The 17,039-nt window shown below is 50.9% G+C and overlaps 1 protein-coding gene across 3 annotated transcripts in view; it reads left to right on the top strand.

The window, feature by feature from the left end:
- The window catches only part of Dlg5 (discs large MAGUK scaffold protein 5), a 106,103-nt gene that overhangs the window by 31,594 nt on the left and 57,470 nt on the right, over positions 1 to 17,039 (top strand). For all 3 annotated transcript variants that reach the window (XM_052189884.1, XM_052189882.1, XM_052189883.1), the window contains exon 2: positions 9,455 to 9,523. In XM_052189884.1, coding sequence (XP_052045844.1) covers positions 9,455 to 9,523 — 69 coding nt within the window. The remainder of the gene's footprint in view (positions 1 to 9,454; positions 9,524 to 17,039) is intronic.

The raw sequence follows: 17,039 nt of genomic DNA, 5'->3' as shown, positions 1-17,039 counted from the left end.
CTGAGCAGTGGAAAGCAAAGTCTCACAGCATGGGAGGCGAGTGCTTCAGCCTGAACCACCTACCCAGCGTGGTGACATTTGTCTTCAGGTGATTTTATCATTGCATGGACCCGGCCTCTTTTCAGCTCTCTGCCCCTGCTAACTGTGTGCCCTTCTTGGACATCAAATCCTCAGCCTGATGCTCATAGCTCCCTCCTCTGCTCTCCCTCCCACCCCGTCCCTCCCTTCTCCCTCTCTCTTTGCCCTTTGGCTTTTGGACCCCCCTCCCTGTACTAGCAGTTTAGGGGAACATCCTGAGTGGTCTTCTTACTCCCAGGCTCTGTCTTCCTCTCTCCTGTTCTCTTGGAGGCCTAGCCTGTCTCGGTGCCGCCTCCTCCTGCCTTCACTGCTCACGTGCACTGCCTGGCCCTGCTCCAGCTCCAGCTGCTGCTCCTCTTCCTCCCCTCCTCCTCTTCCTCCTTCATCATCATTATCTCATGTGGCTCAAACCTTGAATCTCGACAAGGGCTGGGTTGTAGACCCGGGCCACTCTCTGCTGTGTGTGCTGCTGGGGATTGAATCCAGAGTCTTGTGCATGCCAGACAAGCACTGGTCTAGTTCAATTATGCCCTTGGCTGTTTTTAGTTTTCCTTGTGTGCACGTATATGGGGGGAGGGGTTTTGTTTTATATTTTGAATAAGTATAGGAAGGAAAAGGGGTTACTAGAAGAGGGGTGGGGGGAAGAAATACACACTTTCCAGAGGTTTCTTATCTTGCTCAGAGGAAAGCTTTACATGCTCTTTTGGCCTGTAAGGTCACCTGAACCTGCACTGTGACCTGCAGCTTACTCTAGCCAGACTGTATAGGTCTTCTGACAAGCTGGCCCCAGGGCCTTTGCACTCTGCCCCTGCTGGGAACAGTCCTCTTCCCGCCTTCGACATTTGCCTTGGGTCTTTGCTCAGGTATGAGGTTTGTAGAGAGCCTGCCTGTAGACCTTTATTTCATTTCCTCACTGCTCACATGAGCTCTAGAAGGGCAGAGATTTATCTGCCTCGTTGTCTGTTGAATCCCCATGAACTCCCAGCGTTCTCTGGAAATGTGCATGCTAGTGTGTGTGTGTGTGTGTGTGTGTGTGTGCACCAGCTGTGGCTGTGGTGTGGAGGTCAGAGGGCAACCTGAGGGAGTTGGTCCTCTCCACCATGTGGGTCAGGCTTTCTTGGCCTGTGCCTTTCTTTACCTTCTGAGCCATCTTGGTGGCCTTCTCTGAGCATTCGAGTGAGGACCATCTCCCAGGACAGGCGTGGCCACCAAGGGGAAGCACCGTGGATAGCACAGCACTCCTTCTCTCTTGCTTTGATTGGCCGATGCCCACATGCAGGTGACAATGGAGGGCTGAATTGGAAGGTAGGTTTGTTCAGCATGCAGCAGAACAGTGGGAAGACAGAGCTGGCCTGGAGCTAGCCAGGCTGGCGGAGTGGTGGAAGGGGAAAAAGGCCTTTTGTCTTCTTTTATCTTAGTTACTCTTGCTGTTGCTGTGATAAAATACCCCGGCAACAGTGACGTAAGGGAGGAAGGGTTTGTTTCGGTTCATAGTCTAGGTTATAGTCCATCACAGTGAGGAAGTCTGAAATGGCTAGTCATATGACCTCCAGGGTAATGGCTGCTTGTGCTTACCTCAGTGTCCTCCTGCTCTCCCCCGCCTCGTCTTCTCATTGCTAAATATGTGTCTGGATCATCTTTATCCCAAGTTTCTCCTTTCTTTACAGCTGACGATCCAGCATAGGGAGTGGTGCTACCCATAGTGGGTAGATGGTCTCACCTCCATTAACGCCATCCAGATAATCTTCTATAGGCGTGTCCAGAGTGATAATTGAGAGTAATCATCATCTCTTCCTAGCCTGCAAGAATAGGCTTTGATTTAGACAAGGAGAGAAGGTTGTAATCGGTGGCTCACGGGCCCTTCATAAAGGACTTTCTACCAGCGACCCCCTAGGAGTAAGTAAAGGCTGGATCCTCTGCCTGAACCAGTTCACAGGCCCTGACGTCTGTTTGCTGTTCCCTTGCAGGCATTACCTAGGAGGCCGCTGAGCTGAGATAGGGTTCTGGTGAGCTTAATGAGTGCCCAGCCTTTCTGAAATCTTCCTCATTGAATCCTCTTATCACCCAGTATTCTTCCTATTCAATAGGCATGGAAGACTATGGGAGCAGCTGACTTTGGGCCACACAATGGGCCACACAATGGGCAGGCCCCCAGCCACTTGACATCCTGAGCTGAAGGAAGGCAGTGGAGTCTGTGGGACAGGCAGGCCAGAGACCCAGGGAGGTGTCCTCTTCCCTTGGTGGCCATGGGAACCGAGAGCAGTCTGGGTGCAGAGGCTGGCCAAGTGGAGACTGTTCAGGGATCATCATTCTTTGTGTGTGGCTCCCAGGGCTCTAAGTTTATTTCAAGACATTGATCATTATTAATCATTGATGATACGGACTGGGGCCTGGAGGAACTCGGCTGTCACTTCCCACCTGATGCAGTTGCAGGCCCTGGTCAGGTGTGGCTGCAGTCATCACTAATGAATTCTGGACTTTTTGCACCTGACCCCTGACCTACCTCCCACACTCTCTGTGCCCTCATGCTCCGCCATGCCCAACTGGTTCATAAACAGTGGTCTACCCTCTTCTGGCCTCGTCCCAAGACCCTGGAACCTCTGGTACCTTTTGGGTGCCTATCCTAATGTCACCTATCCTAATCAAGAATGACAGTGGGAAACCAGGCTTGTTTTCATAGTGAAGGCAGTATTAAAGGTTGTCCCTCTGGTGCTGGTGACAGCCTTACACCTTTCTCTTCACCTCCCACATAGAGCTCAGCCTGGTGACACTACAGTGTTCCCAGGCACCTGACTGGGGTGGCTGCAAAGCCTTCTGTTGGTGGGGAATAGCTATCTAACCTGACCTTTCATCAGGATAAAAACAGACACCAAACATCCCGTCCCCACCAGGCCACCAAGTAGCAAGCATGAGGTCGTATGTGTCTCCATTAATTCTGACCTCACTTGCTTTGTTTTCTCCACTGTTTCATGTCATGGCTTCTAAACTGGAGAGGACGTAGAGAACCAGGCCTCTGGGTTTCCTGGAGTCCTGTCTTGCAGCTTCAACAGTACAGTGCAGAGCTCCAGGCACACTGTGCTACAACTGCTCCCCCGTGCCACTGCCACCCCACAGGTGGATGCGCCCACTGCCTGGGCAGTGGACACACTGCCACCTTTGCACGTTAGATTAGTAGTCCTTTCGATGACCCCCAGGGGGTAGAGATAAGCACCATTGCTGTGCTTATCCAAGCAGAAGGTACCTGTCCTCAGACATTGCAAAGAACACTATAGTGTCACCTCTGAGGGTGGAGAACCTATATCAAATCCTCATGTACAAGGTTTGGGTGGGATGTGCACACGGAGGACAAATCAAACATGGACTGAATCACTAGTTGCTGTGCACAGAGGTGGCCAGCATCTTTTCACCCTCAGATGGACCCCTAAGCTGTGTGTGTGTAGGGTGGGGGTAGGGAGGGATCCCTTGACTGACATGCCTTAGTCTGTGCTACATCCTGTAGCCATAGTCACCTCTCTTGTTTTCTGAAATGCCCGAGCTTTGTCCGCCTACAGTGTTGGATCTCAGTAGGTACAGCCTGGAACAGGGGCTGCCCTCAGTACGGTTCCTTAGGAGGCTTCCCTTGTCCAGCACCATAGGACAGGAGTAGCAAACAGTGACTCTCTCCACCCACATCTTCCTCATCTCCATAGCCAGGGAGAGAGGGTGGCTCACCAGTGAGGCTTGCTCAGTCTTCTCCATTCTTCTCTGGGATGTTCTGCCTCCTCAGAGCCCCAAGAACCCGGACTCGAAAGGTAGCATGTGTGGATTATGTCCTTTTGCCATTGGTAGCTCTACCTTAAACAAGCCGAACAATTGAGAGCCTTGGTTTCCTCCTCTGTAAAATGCACCGAATGAGAACCTCAGAGTCATTGTGGGTGTTGACTGAAGCATTGTCTGCAGTGTGAGCCAAAGCAGGCACAGTCCTAGCACCTACCAGGCCGGGGACCCATTAACCGCTGTCATTAACTATTAGAGAGTGCCGTGCAGGCTACAGTTTCTTTATGGACTGTGTCTTCATCACCGTTGTAGCAGTCTTCCCTTTAGGTATTGCAGGAGTAGAGAAGGGCAGGGTGGGAAGGGCCTGCTGCGGGCTGGCTCACCAGAATCTCATCTCAACAGCCCTGTGCTTGGGGCTGGCTACGTTAGGTGTTGTTTCAGACAATCTCTGTGGAGCAGTTCAGTTGATCCTCACAGGACTTTCTCGAGGAAAGCATTCCCGTCATCCCTTATTACAGTAAATGTATGGACACAGAGAGCCTGAGGGCGAGGTACGGGTGGATTTGGGAGAGAAGCCCAGCGGAGCTGCTGGCGCTGGCCTCTGGGCTCCAGTCACTCCATCTCCTTTTGGCTTAGAGGCTCAGATGGGAAGGACTCTCTCTTAGCCCTCCTGGCAGGCGTGCAGCCTCTGGAGCTCCTGAGCCTGTTTCCTCTCAACTGACCGAGTGCCCTGAAGAGACGTGTGTGAGTCTGGAGTAATTGGACATGTGGGTTATAGTTCTTCAGGTGTGAGCGGGAGGAGGACAGCAGGGTGGGGCAGGCACCTGCTGCTGACACCTGCTGCCTTGGGGCCTTGGAGTCCCCTGGGAATAGCAAGCCCATTTCCCAGTGGTTGAGTGGTAGGGGCTAGCCTGTGTGTGGCCATGCTGTCTCAGTCGGTGCCTGGTGGTCATGGACCTTCGCATGCTAGTTCAGCTGTTTTGAGTTTCCATGGCACAAGCATGAGTCACCACCCAGCCCTTTACAATTGCAGGTGACTGGAGGGTGGGTGCCGGGACACTCCCTGGCCTTGCAGGCCTCTGAGAGGGGCCTGGGAGTCTGGGTTGTTCCCTTATCGCCACAGTTCTGGAAGTTCTTTTGAAGTCTTCTTGGTGACCCAGGAGGACTGAGTCACACAGTAAACAGAATTAGCAGGCCTGAGCACCTCTTAAGGATGTAGATAATGCTCGTGTGTGGGGTGGGTGTCAGTCTCCCAAGTGTCTCTAGGTCAGCTGTTTCTCAGAGGTACCTACTTCCCCCATGGCTTCTGTGGAAACTTCCACCCATAGCCCCACTCTCATCTCCCTGCTAACTGTGTTTCTTGCCCTCGGTCCCTGCACTACTGGTCAGTACTGGTCTGTGTCTACAAGTCCCTGGGGCGTCTTAGGAAGGCAGTGCCAGATCCTATCTTGATTTACCATTTAACCAGGTCTTCAAGCAATTCCTCAGATGGCAGACAACTCACATAGGTGACCCTCAAGCCCACACATCCATCTGAAACTGACCTCAAGCTTGTCTTCTGTGGTAATGTTCAGTCTGTTTAGGATCTCACAGGCTAGCCCTCAGGTAGCACATGTAGGGGAAATTGGCCTATTCTACAGTGGCTGGTGGTCTGGGCTTCTGAGCAGAGTATGTTCCTCCACTACAGAAGCTTTCTAGGATGCCTTAGGCTTCAGTTACCTGCAGCAGAAGTCCCTTTGGGGAATTCAGGAAATTGTCACATTTTTATGGCCACTGTAGACAGACAGGCTAGACAGGACATCTGAGTATACTGGGCTGAGGTGGGATTCCTGTTGACCTTCAGGTTTGATTGTAAAACCCCAGAGGGAGATAACACCAGACAGTTGCCCCTTAGGAAGCTATCAGCTTTGAAAAGACACTGTGTAGTGTGTGTGTGTGTGTGTGTGTGTGTGTGTGTCTGTCTGTCTGTGTCTGTGTGGTGGGAGTGGTAGTGGTAGGGGGAGGGGGCTAACTCCTCTGCCTTCTGCTAACAGTTCGGAGCACATAAGGCCTTAAAGACAATAGTTACGAAGACAAAACACTGCTTAGACGGTGCCATCTTTGGGCCCTTTCCCCCAATGACGTCCAAGGCTCTAAGAACATTGTTAAAACTGGGTCTTGTTCAGTCTTAATCAGTTCACAGGCCAGGAACCCTGCCAGCTGCCTGTGGTGAGGGGCCAGGATGATGCCCAGAGACTCAAATAAAGATGTCACTCTGCCCCAGGGAAGGCCTCATAGCCCAGTCAGGGCTTTGGGGACAGGAAAGAGGAACAGAATGTATTGGTTGGAGAAATGTGAAATGTACTCCTCCAGCTAGGGAGGACACCAGGCAGGGAGGAAAAAGTGCATCTGCCAAGCTTAATTAACAGTGGAAATTCGCCATGGGGAGGAGGCGGTGGCGTGTGTGTGTGTGTGTGGGGGGGGGGGTAGTGGTGGTGGTGGTGGTGGTGGTGCGGATGGCTGCTTTACTGGAAGATGGGACAGTGCGGATGCCAGGAAGAGAAAGAAGCGAGCGTTCCATTCTGGCCGTGATGTTTCCAGAGCTCAGGCAGAAGTGCCAGACTGGGTTGAGTTGGGCACAGATTTGTGGGGGTGTGACTGGGAGTGTATATCTGTGCCTGCTTTCCCAAATAGGTGTCTTTTGAAAAACAATCCACCATATAGCAGCTGGCCAGCCTTCCTGATCCCATAGAGAAAACGAACTGAAATATGGTTGTGAGAGTCTTGTGTCTTACAGCTGTCTGCGATAGCCTGGCTGTGCTTGACTTCAAGGGTGCAATCATAAAATCGAGGACTTAAAATCTGCATATAAGTCATGAACAGACCGATTAGCTTGCATTTCTGCATTATACATGCAGGAGCTCACGAGAGAGAGAGAGAGAGAGAGAGAGAGAGAGAGAGAGAGAAAGCACACACTCACACAACAACAACAGTTAAAAAGAGAGACAGGTATAGGAAGGAGTCATGGGGAGGTTTGAAGGAGGAAATGGAAAGGTAATGATGTAACTCTATTATAATCTCAAAATGGAAAAAAAATGTACTGAAAGATGAGAATTATGAGACAATGGACATCACCTGCAGATGATGGTGATCAACCTGTAGCATAGCTATGTGCGTGTGCATTGAAATATCACATTGTACACTATACATGTGTCTAATTAATATTCTAACTCAAAAGCTCTGCGGTGTTCTCTTTCTGGTGTAAAAGCGCACAGATGTGAAGTGCACAGCAAAGCCCTGTTGTGGAGCTGGAAGCCCAGCTCAGTCGTCCAGGTTGCACAGAGCTCTGGGTTCAGGTGCCCAGCACTGCATACACAGGCTGTGACAGTGGACTTAGGAGACAGAGGCAGGGGGATCAGGAGTTCATGGTCAGTTTCAGTCACGTACTTGTAAGCCAGTGGATACAAGGGTAGGTAGGACTTGAGATCCAGGAGCATGAACATAGCTTTTTCCTTCTTTTTTTTTTTTTTAAGTTTCTTTTAGCAGGATCATGGAATTTCACAGATGGATGGAATATTTCTGGTTCTAGTGCCCTGCAAATGATATCATGCCAGGAGAGCGCTAAGACCCCTGCTGCCTTTCCTCCCTCTGCAGATAGCATCATCGCATCATCGCTTGCTGTGGAGTTGCTAGAGGACACATTTCAGCCTAGGACTGTCCTTTTGGAACACTAGATAGCTACCCGCTCCCCTAATCCTCTTACTTCCTGCTAAACACCCAGACTCCCCAGACTCCTAGAACATTCAGTGACGGGGCCACTGGTCACTGCCGTTCACTGGCCTGTTCTTGCTCCCTGCCCTCTGTCCCCAGCCCCTCACCCCTAGAGTATTTTGTTCTGTTTTTTACCTCCTCTTTATCTTGTCAGATATGGAGGCCTGCTGAGTCCCTGGCAGGCCTTGGTATGCGAGCTCCTGATCTCCACTGGGAACCTCATCCCTACTCAGTCTCCTCTGTCAGGGGCTGGGCCTTTGCCCCCATGGCCGCTCCTCACTAGGTGGAGGCTTCCTCACCAAGAAGCTACGGCTGCCCCAAGTCTCCCATCCCTGTTCACCACCCACCCCCACTACATCTCTCTCTTGTCTCTTTTTTCCTTCTGAGAGTTTGTGGGTCTTGGGGACGCAGGGAAGGGTTGAGGTGGAAGACGGGAAGAGACTTTTGCTTCTGGCCTCTTCTGCCCCTGGGTAATTCTCAACAGTGGTCTGTGTCGGAGCCCCAAGGCTTGTTCAGAGGCCCTACAGCAAGGCCACCCTGTGCTCAGCCACCTGGCTCTAGGAACAAGACATTCCTCCTGGTGCCCGTGTTGGGTAAGCTGCCACCCCTGCCTGGCATGCTTTTCTGCAAGCCGCGCAGGCTCCCCTGGCATCGCGTTGGCTCCTTCTTTAATTTTGCATCAGCTGTGGCCTCAGAGAGCAATAGGCACACTTGGTTTTCACTCCTCGGTGTGACATGTCACTGATGCAAGAGGACAGGACCTTGCGTGAGGCCCAGCCTCTTCTTCGCACAGGCTGGATCCAGGGTCCAGCAGTCCAGGTCTGTGCTCAGTGTGCCAAGGGCTGCCCACCCAGCATCTCAACACATAGCTTACTTATTCCCGAGGCTGGCAGGCTGCACCTAGTATTGAAAAACATTTGAGGCCAAATCCTGATGGCAGTAGATTAGTGACACTGGGTGCCCACTTGCCCCCAGCTCCTGTCCTCCCCAAGGTGGGAATAGCACCAAACAAAAGGTGCTGCTCTCGGTTTGGGTGACATTGTGATTGCTCTTAAGTTTTTAGGTAACTTTATTTTTTTTTATTTTTATTACATTTATTCAATGTGTAGGGATGGCTTACCAGTGTAATAGCATGTGGCTGGAGGTCAGAGGACAACTTGCAGGGGACAGTTTTTCTTCCTTTTCGCCTGTAGGACCTGGGGATTGAACTCAGGTCATCAGGTTTGGTGTCAAACATTCTTTCCTTTTGAGCCTTTTTTGTGACCATGTTTTTACTTTATCTGTCTGTCTATCTGTCTATCTATCTATCTATCTATCTATCTCTCGTTTGTTTGAGCCAGGGTTTCTCTGTTTGGCCCGAGCTATCCTGGATCTTGCTCTATAGACCAGGCTAGCCTTGAACTCAGATAACCACCTGCCTATGTCTCCTGAGAGCTGGGATTAAAGGCAGGTGCCTCCACTGCCTAGCTTACTAATTTATTATTATTATTATTACTATTATTATTATTATTATTGTGTGTATGTTTATGTGTGCATGGGCATGTGAGTGCCGGGTGCATGTATGTGTGTGTGGGTCACAGGATAACTTTGTGGATCAATTCTCTCCTCTCTGGAGCTGAAACTCAGATGGTCATGTGGGACAGACGTTAGCTGGCAGCCCTGGTTTCCCTCTACCAACTACTCAGAGCAGTAGGGTGTGAGTGTGAAAGAGAAAGGTGGACACAAGGTGCCAAGTCCAGATACTGCCCACCACATCTCTCCTTGACCTGGACTCCAGGTTCCCAGGCCTGGTGCAGCAGGCTGACATGACAGCGGGCTGTGGCTGAGTGGCCTGTCTGGTTAGTAACTTTGCTGTCCTTTCTGTCCCCAGGCTCCACCTACAGTGTCCTGTCCATCATGCCCTCAGACTCGGAGAGCAGCAGCTCCCTCAGCAGTGTGGGTGAGTGCTTCCTTCCTGGGGACCATGGCTGGGCTGTGGCTGGGATCTTGAGCAGGGATGGGCTGGGAGGGGATCTCTGGCACAGGACAGCAGCCCTCTAACTGATTATATGTGAAGTTCTCCTCTGATAGTACAATTCTCATTTTCTCTTGTCAACAGCAGTCTGGGTTTGGTATTAGAGAGGTGGGTGTGGGAGACACGTCTGTGTTCTTTATCACTTCTTTAGTGAGCAGTTAGTCTGGTGTGAGCAGTTAGTCTGGCCAGCCCCCCAAAGCTCCTTGTTAAGATTGACCCCTCGTGCTTGCCCTCGGCAGTAGGGGTCGTGTGCTGTCCTGGGAAAGAGGCTAGGCTGTGCCGAAATAGATGTTTCCCTGAGCCTAGGAGAACGAGACAGACCAGCACTGACTCAGGTCCTGTGCTGGCAAGAGGCCATGCGATTTTCTAACCTTCCCAAGCTGCTTCCCAAGCTGTGTGTGACCTTTGCCCTGTTTACACCCCTCTATTGGACACCCCAATGTTTTATATGAGTGTGATGGATGGACCCCTCTAGTGGGTCCTGGGGTTTGTAGACTTGAAGGCGCACAAGAGATCTTGGTCTAGTCACTGTGCTTCTTTGCTACAGGGAGATGGGGAGGTTGACACCCACAGAGGGGAAGTATCATGTCTTAGTTTCCCAAACCAGCTGGAGCTGACATCCCCCATCATTTCACGTTCTATAGTGACAATTTTGGAATTTTGGTTTCTTTAAAAAACAGAAATATCATAAGAATGTGTTTTTGACTTAATCCCAGGTATGGGGATATGGGGTTGCTTCACACTGTCCACAGCAGCTGACTATGATTTGTCTCGTGCTGTAGGAGAGGCATGGTTTTGCCAGCTGAAGATAGTTTCTTCAATTGTGTGACATTTGGAATTCTAGGACCTTTTGGGGGTACATAAATGTTAGGGCCCCGTAGGTGAGGTTGGCTGGTCATTCAGAGGGGTTGACTGTAGTTTGTTAGTAGCCGTGCTCAAATAAGAAATAAAATAAGAAAAAAATTTCTCACTGGGCAATGGTGGCGCATGCCTTTAATCCCAGCACTTGGGAGGCAGAGGCAGGCGGATTTCTGAGTTCGAGGCCAGCCTGGTAGGTCTACAGAGTGAGTTCCAGGACAGCCAGGACTCTACAGAGAAACCCTGTCTCGAAAAAAACAAAACAAACAAACAAAAAAATGCTCTCCCTCTTCTCCTCTTCTATCCCTCTTTCTCTCCTATCTAGTATAGGGGGTGAAACTGGGGGGTAAACAGTGGGAAAAGGAAGAACCCACAAAGTAGCAAAGACCAGCTACACCTTTCTGAACTCTTCATACCAGGTACTGTGTAGGGCAAGGGGTGGTCCTTTGACTGCTGCATCTCAGGATAGAAACTAAAATAATCTCTTAGAGCATGGGAGGGCAGTATGATCAGAGGCAAGCCGGTTCCAGGAATGGGCTCGGAGTGGATCTGCCTGGGTTGCCTGAGTGTAGTCTCACGGGATGGGACTTCAGCCATGGCCATGTGTCTCACAGATCTCAGGGGTCAGAGTCCAAGATCAGAGACTTGGCAGGGCCTTGTGCTCTCAAGGGTTTGGGACAGAGTTTGCCAGCAATTCTTATGGTCACCTTCTTCATGAATTGCCTTGCCACCCTTCACCCCTCTTCTCTCTGTCTATCTTTCTCTGTGGGCATGTGTGTACGTGTGTGTGTGGGGGGGGGCGCACACTAAGGACACTAATCACACCAGGTTCACGACCTGTCTTGTCCACCGCCAGCCTCAGGCTGCTCCTTTGTAAAGCACTGTTTCTAAATTTCTAAATAAGGTTCACATTCTCCTTTTCTTGGATCAGGACTCACACATCTGAAAAGGACACAGTCACCTTGTACCTGTCATGGTGTTTAGAATTCAGGAAGGAGGTTCCAACGAGTCTCCAACTACAGTTTGACTGTGGCTCTGGCTCTGGAGGACCAGGCTGTTAGGATAAATAGGAGGATGAAGTGAACCGTGTGCTTCCTCCGCCGTGCTGCTCTTTTCTCCAGTAAATACTGCAGACACATTGGCATTGCCGTCCTGAGCTGGCAATGACAGCTTTCCAAGGAACATGTATGATCTCACAGCGGTCCAGAGAGAGGCTCTGCTTCTTAAAGCATTTCCCGCTCATGTCAGCATGTTGAGAATGAGCAGGAAGGTGAGATTTATATTTTCCTGTGAGGGTCTCTGTGTAGCACAGGCTGACTACAAACTCCTGGTTGGTCTTCCTGCTTATGCTTCCTGAGTACAGGGATTCCAGGCCACGCCTAGGTGATGTACTGCCATGCCTAGCTCAGCGGGCTGAACGTGAAGGCAAGTTAGCCCTTGTGCTGAGGGTCAACAGTGTCCCCAGACACTTGAGAGGCATGAACAGGCTGAGAGCAAATCTTTGATGTGTGTCCCATCTCGAGCTCAGCCTGCACTGGCTGTGCCCAGCTCTTTCACGCAAGAGCTGGTTGTATTCCTGTGGTCAGTCCTCTCAAGCTCACGGGGACCAAGATTCGCTTTTCTTTCTCTTCTGTTCACAGCTGAACACCCACATCCACTCCCTTAACCAGTAAGGAAACGTGTGACCTCATATAGCAGTTATGACTGTGATCAGGCTGTACATGAGGATGGGTCTCTGCGCCCTCAGGCATTGGGCGAGCTGCCTACAACAGCAAGCTAGCTGTCATAGCCAGACCTGACAGCACCCAGGGCTGTGAGGTTCAAGATGGAACTATTACCAAGTGGCTCTTTCCATATAAATGCCTTTAAATGTAGTGACATTTCTAGTTTCTCGTTTTACACGAGTCACATGGAATTGATTCTGTAGCCACCTATGGCCAGGAGTTTCCATCTTGGATATCACAGGTGACAATACAGACGAACACAACAGCTAGTTCTTGTAATGGCTCCATATGATCAAAGACACCTTCCCCAGAAGCCCCGGGAAGGGTCTTTTCTCATTGAGAGCAACAGAGTCACTGGTGTGGCCCTACACCTGTGGCACAAGCCTGACCCTATGCCACATGCTTGGGTACTCACGACGGGTAGAGGCTCTTGACCATCTAATGATCAGAAACTCTGGGGTAGGGCTGTCCATCTGCAGTTAGTCTGCCATGCTTGGGTGAGAAGTGAAATGTCTGTGATTGGCTACATTTATTCCACTGAGAGAACCAGACTAATCTTCCTCGTGGCTGGACAGTTCTTGCTGGGCCAGTGTCTTCCAGTGAGAGGCAGAAGTTGTCGTTGGCACACTGGGGTGGTGGTGCCCAGTAAGGCCAGATGGATGCCCACTTTTATTTGGTCTTTCTATGTGCACCTTAGGAAAGGTAAGAAAAGGTCCTTAGACTAGAGAGGTCACGCCCACTTCCCTGCTTCATCTGCGGATGAAACAGTGGAGAAGGGCAAGCTGTGTTCACCAGAGGAGGCCTTGGTAGGCTAAGCCTGGAGGTAGAGGGCTTTTAGTCACATTCTGAAACAGTCTTGTCGCACTGTGATGAACACTCCAACCAAAAGCAGCTTGGGGAGGAAGGGCTTATTTGGCTTACACTTCCAGGTAACTGCAAGTCCACCCCAGAGGAGCTCAGGAACTCAGGCAGTAGCAGAGGCAGAATTACAGAGCGAGGCTGCTTCGTGGCTCCTTCCCTGCTGCTCCTGGCTAGCTTTCTCACACAGCCCAGGAACAGTTCTGTCAGCAGTGGGGTGGGCCCTCCCATGTCAATCAGTAATCGAGACAGTTCCCCCACAGACATGACAGAGTCTGAGCAAGACAGTTCTTTGATTGTGGGTCCTTTTCCCAGGTGACTCTAGTTTGTGTCACGTTGAAAATGAAAACTAACTAGTCTAAGTGTCTTGTGTATCCCAGGCTGGGTGTGAACTTGCTGTGTAGACACAAATAGTCAGGAATTTCTTACCCTCTTGCCACTACTTGATTAGTGCTGGGGCTTGCAGGTGCAGCACATCTAGTGCACGCTAGCGGTGGGACCAAATGCAGGCCTCCCTACGTGCTGGCAAGTATGCTCCCAACCAGGCCTGCACTTTGTCTTTTTTAAAACAGAATCTTACAGTGTAATCCAGACTGACCTCTCATTATCCTGCCTCAACTTCCTAAATCCACACTCTGCCTAGGAGTATTTTGTTTATTTTTTTTCTAGGTGCATGAAGGCTTTCTTCAGGTTTTTTTGTCAGCGGTCATGGTGGCCACAGTGTCCTTCTGCTGGAGGCCTCTTGGGGGATGGCTTGCATCAGCTTGTCACGTGGCTTTTCTGAGGACCCCCACCATCATTGTCAGTTGTGCCCAGAGCTTCCCTAGGCTCTTAAGCTTCTGACCCAATTCCTCACAAGTCTTTTGTTCCTCATCTTGAGTGAGTGGGGAGGAGACAGTCCTAGCCACTGTCTGGGAAGCCTTCAGCTTCCTGCAGATGGAAGTAGTGGGAGGTTTCTTATGTACCAGAGAGATGGATCCCTGGCTCGTGGGAAGGTCTGCTGTGGAGGGGTTTCCTTGTGTTCCAGGGAAGGTTCCTGGAAAGGGTAATGTGGCTTCTGTTGAAAGAGGGGCCAAGTCAGCCGGGAGGCAGGGAATATTTCCTGTGGTCTCAGCAGTTTCTTCCCTGGACAGCCTTTAATCTCCCTCTCTCTCAATCTCTCTCTCTCTCTCTCTCTCTCTCTCTCTCTCTCTCTCCAGGGCCTCATATAGCTTAGAGTCATCATAGGATGACCTACAGTTGCGATCCTTCTGACTTGTCCACTCTATGACACTGGTTTCTACAGTGCTAGGACTGAACCCAGGGCCTTGTGTGAGCTAGGCAAGTTCGCTACCAGTCGGCTATGTCCCCAGTCTCTGGACACACATACACTCACACACACATACACACACTGCGCGCGCGCGCACACACACACACACACACACACACAAATGCACACACATGCATGTGCGCGCGTGTACACACACACACACACACATACACACCTACCTCACACACACACCTACCTCCTAGTGGTTCTGCTATAAAGCCCCTGTACAGTCTATTGTACCCCAAGGGAAGCTCTTGACATTCTTGCATTTTTGATGCTGTCTAGTCTTCTGGGAGCACCTTCTTCTCTTGCAGGAAGTGCCTTGTCTATAAGGATCACATGAGCATGTTCACAAGACCACACATGAGTGACAGATTTGAACCCAGAGAGACCTGAGAGAGGCAGAAGGAAGCTGGCCTTCAGTCCCTGTGGAATATCGCAAGAAATGCATAGTTCTGGGGAAGGTGCAGCATGTCCTGAAACACAGACCCCAGGAGGATTCCAGAGCATTAGTGTGTCTGGCCAGAGAGCCAGTGCGTGGCAAGGCTCCAGCTGCCGTGCTAGGGGCTCCCTGCTTTCCCTGACTCCAGGAAAGAGGCCAGCAGGAGGCACCTGCATTTCAGCCAGAGGGGATTCTTTTAGGTATAATAAGTGTCTGATGCCAAAACTTTATAGCAGAACCACTATAGGAGGTAGGTGTGTGTGTGTGTGTGTGTGTGTGTGCATGCATGCATGTGTGTTTTTGTGTTTGCTAGTTGTGTTCCCTCAGACTTCTGAGTCAGCGGCTGTGGGTGGTATGCATTCTCTAGAACAGCTCAGGAGCTACAAGAAGCAGTTGCCTAGGAGAAGGACCATGTCCTCCCTACCAGCTCTGGGTGGTCCTGAGATGCCTGTAAGGCTGGTTTGGTGAGTCTGGTGGCCATGTTCTGTCCCTGCTTGGTGTCACCTTCAGCAGCCGGGGCCTAGAGCCATCCGCTCACCTGGGTTTCCCCCTGAGCTGACTACTTTTGGCTAGTGCTAGTTTTAGACTTGGCTTCTGCCACTACAGGCTCAAGGAATCCGAAGTCAAACCTGCGGCCTGCAGTGAATAAGCCTGAGGAATCCTCAGGGTCACCTGGAACATGAACTGAGGGGCGAGGGAGACAGAAGCAAAGAGCCCACAGCCGGTCGTCTATCCCACTGCCTGGCTGCACTCTGACCCTCAGCAGTGGATGGTGGCAGGGGAGCTAGGGCTCTGCAGGGCGGAGGGTGGGACCTGTTTTATCCCTTCTTCACTACTGTGCATGCTCGCTCGCTCACTACCGTGCAATGTTCGCTCACTACCCTGTAATGCTCACTACCGTACAATGCTCGCTCACTACCCTGTAATGCTCACTACCGTGCAATGTTCACTATCCTGTAATGCTCACTACCATGCAATGCTCACTCACTACGCTGTAATGCTCACTACCTTGCAATGTTCACTACCCTGTAATGCTCACTACTGTGTAATGCTCACTACTGTGCAATGCTCACTACTGTGTAATGCTCACTACCCTGTAATGCTCACTACCGTACAATGCTCGCTCACTACCCTGTAATGCTCACTACTGTGTAATGCTCACTCACTACCCTGTAATGCTCACTACCCTGTAATGCTCACTACCGTACAATGCTCACTCACTACCCTGTAATGCTCACTACCCTGTAATGCTCACTACCGTACAATGCTCACTCACTACCCTGTAATGCTCACTACCGTGCAATGCTCGCTCACTACCCTGTAATGCTCACTACCGTGCAATGCTCGCTCACTACCCTGTAATGCTCACTACCGTGCAATGCTCGCTCACTACCCTGTAATGCTCACTACCGTACAATGCTCGCTCACTACCCTGTAATGCTCACTACCGTGCAATGCTCGCTCACTACCCTGTAATGCTCACTACCGTGCAATGCTCGCTCACTATCCTGTAATGCTCACTACCGTGCAATGCTCACTCACTACCCTGTAATGCTCACTACCCTGTAATGCTCACTACCGTGCAATGCTCACTCACTACCCTGTAATGCTCACTACCGTGCAATGCTCGCTCACTACCCTGTAATGCTCACTACCATGCAATGCTCACTCACTACCCTGTAATGCTCACTACCGTGCAATGCTCGCTCACTACCCTGTAATGCTCACTACCGTGCAATGCTCGCTCACTACCCTGTAATGCTCACTACCGTGCAATGCTCACTCACTATCCTGTAATGCTCACTACCATGCAATGCTCGCTCACTACCCTGTAATGCTCACTACCGTGCAATGCTCACTCACTACCCTGTAATGCTCACTACCGTGCAATGCTCACTCACTATCCTGTAATGCTCACTACCGTGCAATGCTCGCTCACTACCCTGTAATGCTCACTACCATGCAATGTTCACTCACTATCCTGTAATGCTCACTACCGTGCAATGCTCGCTCACTATCCTGTAATGCTCACTACCGTGCAATGCTCGCTCACTACCCTGTAATGCTCACTACCGTGCAATGCTCGCTCACTACCCTGTAATGCTCACTACCGTGCAATGCTCACTCACTACCCTGTAATGCTCACTACCATGCAATGCTGATGTCAGCTAAGCACGGTAGTACCAGCAAGAGGCAAAGGCAGGCCGGCCGCAGTGGCTTTGCACTGCCGCAATCCCCACCCCTGCCTCT

This window comes from Apodemus sylvaticus, chromosome 8, assembly GCF_947179515.1.
Source record: "Apodemus sylvaticus chromosome 8, mApoSyl1.1, whole genome shotgun sequence".
Classification (NCBI taxonomy): domain Eukaryota; kingdom Metazoa; phylum Chordata; class Mammalia; order Rodentia; family Muridae; genus Apodemus; species Apodemus sylvaticus.
The sequence above is the reverse complement of the archived record's forward strand: the minus strand, read 5'-3'. Positions and strand labels throughout refer to the sequence as shown.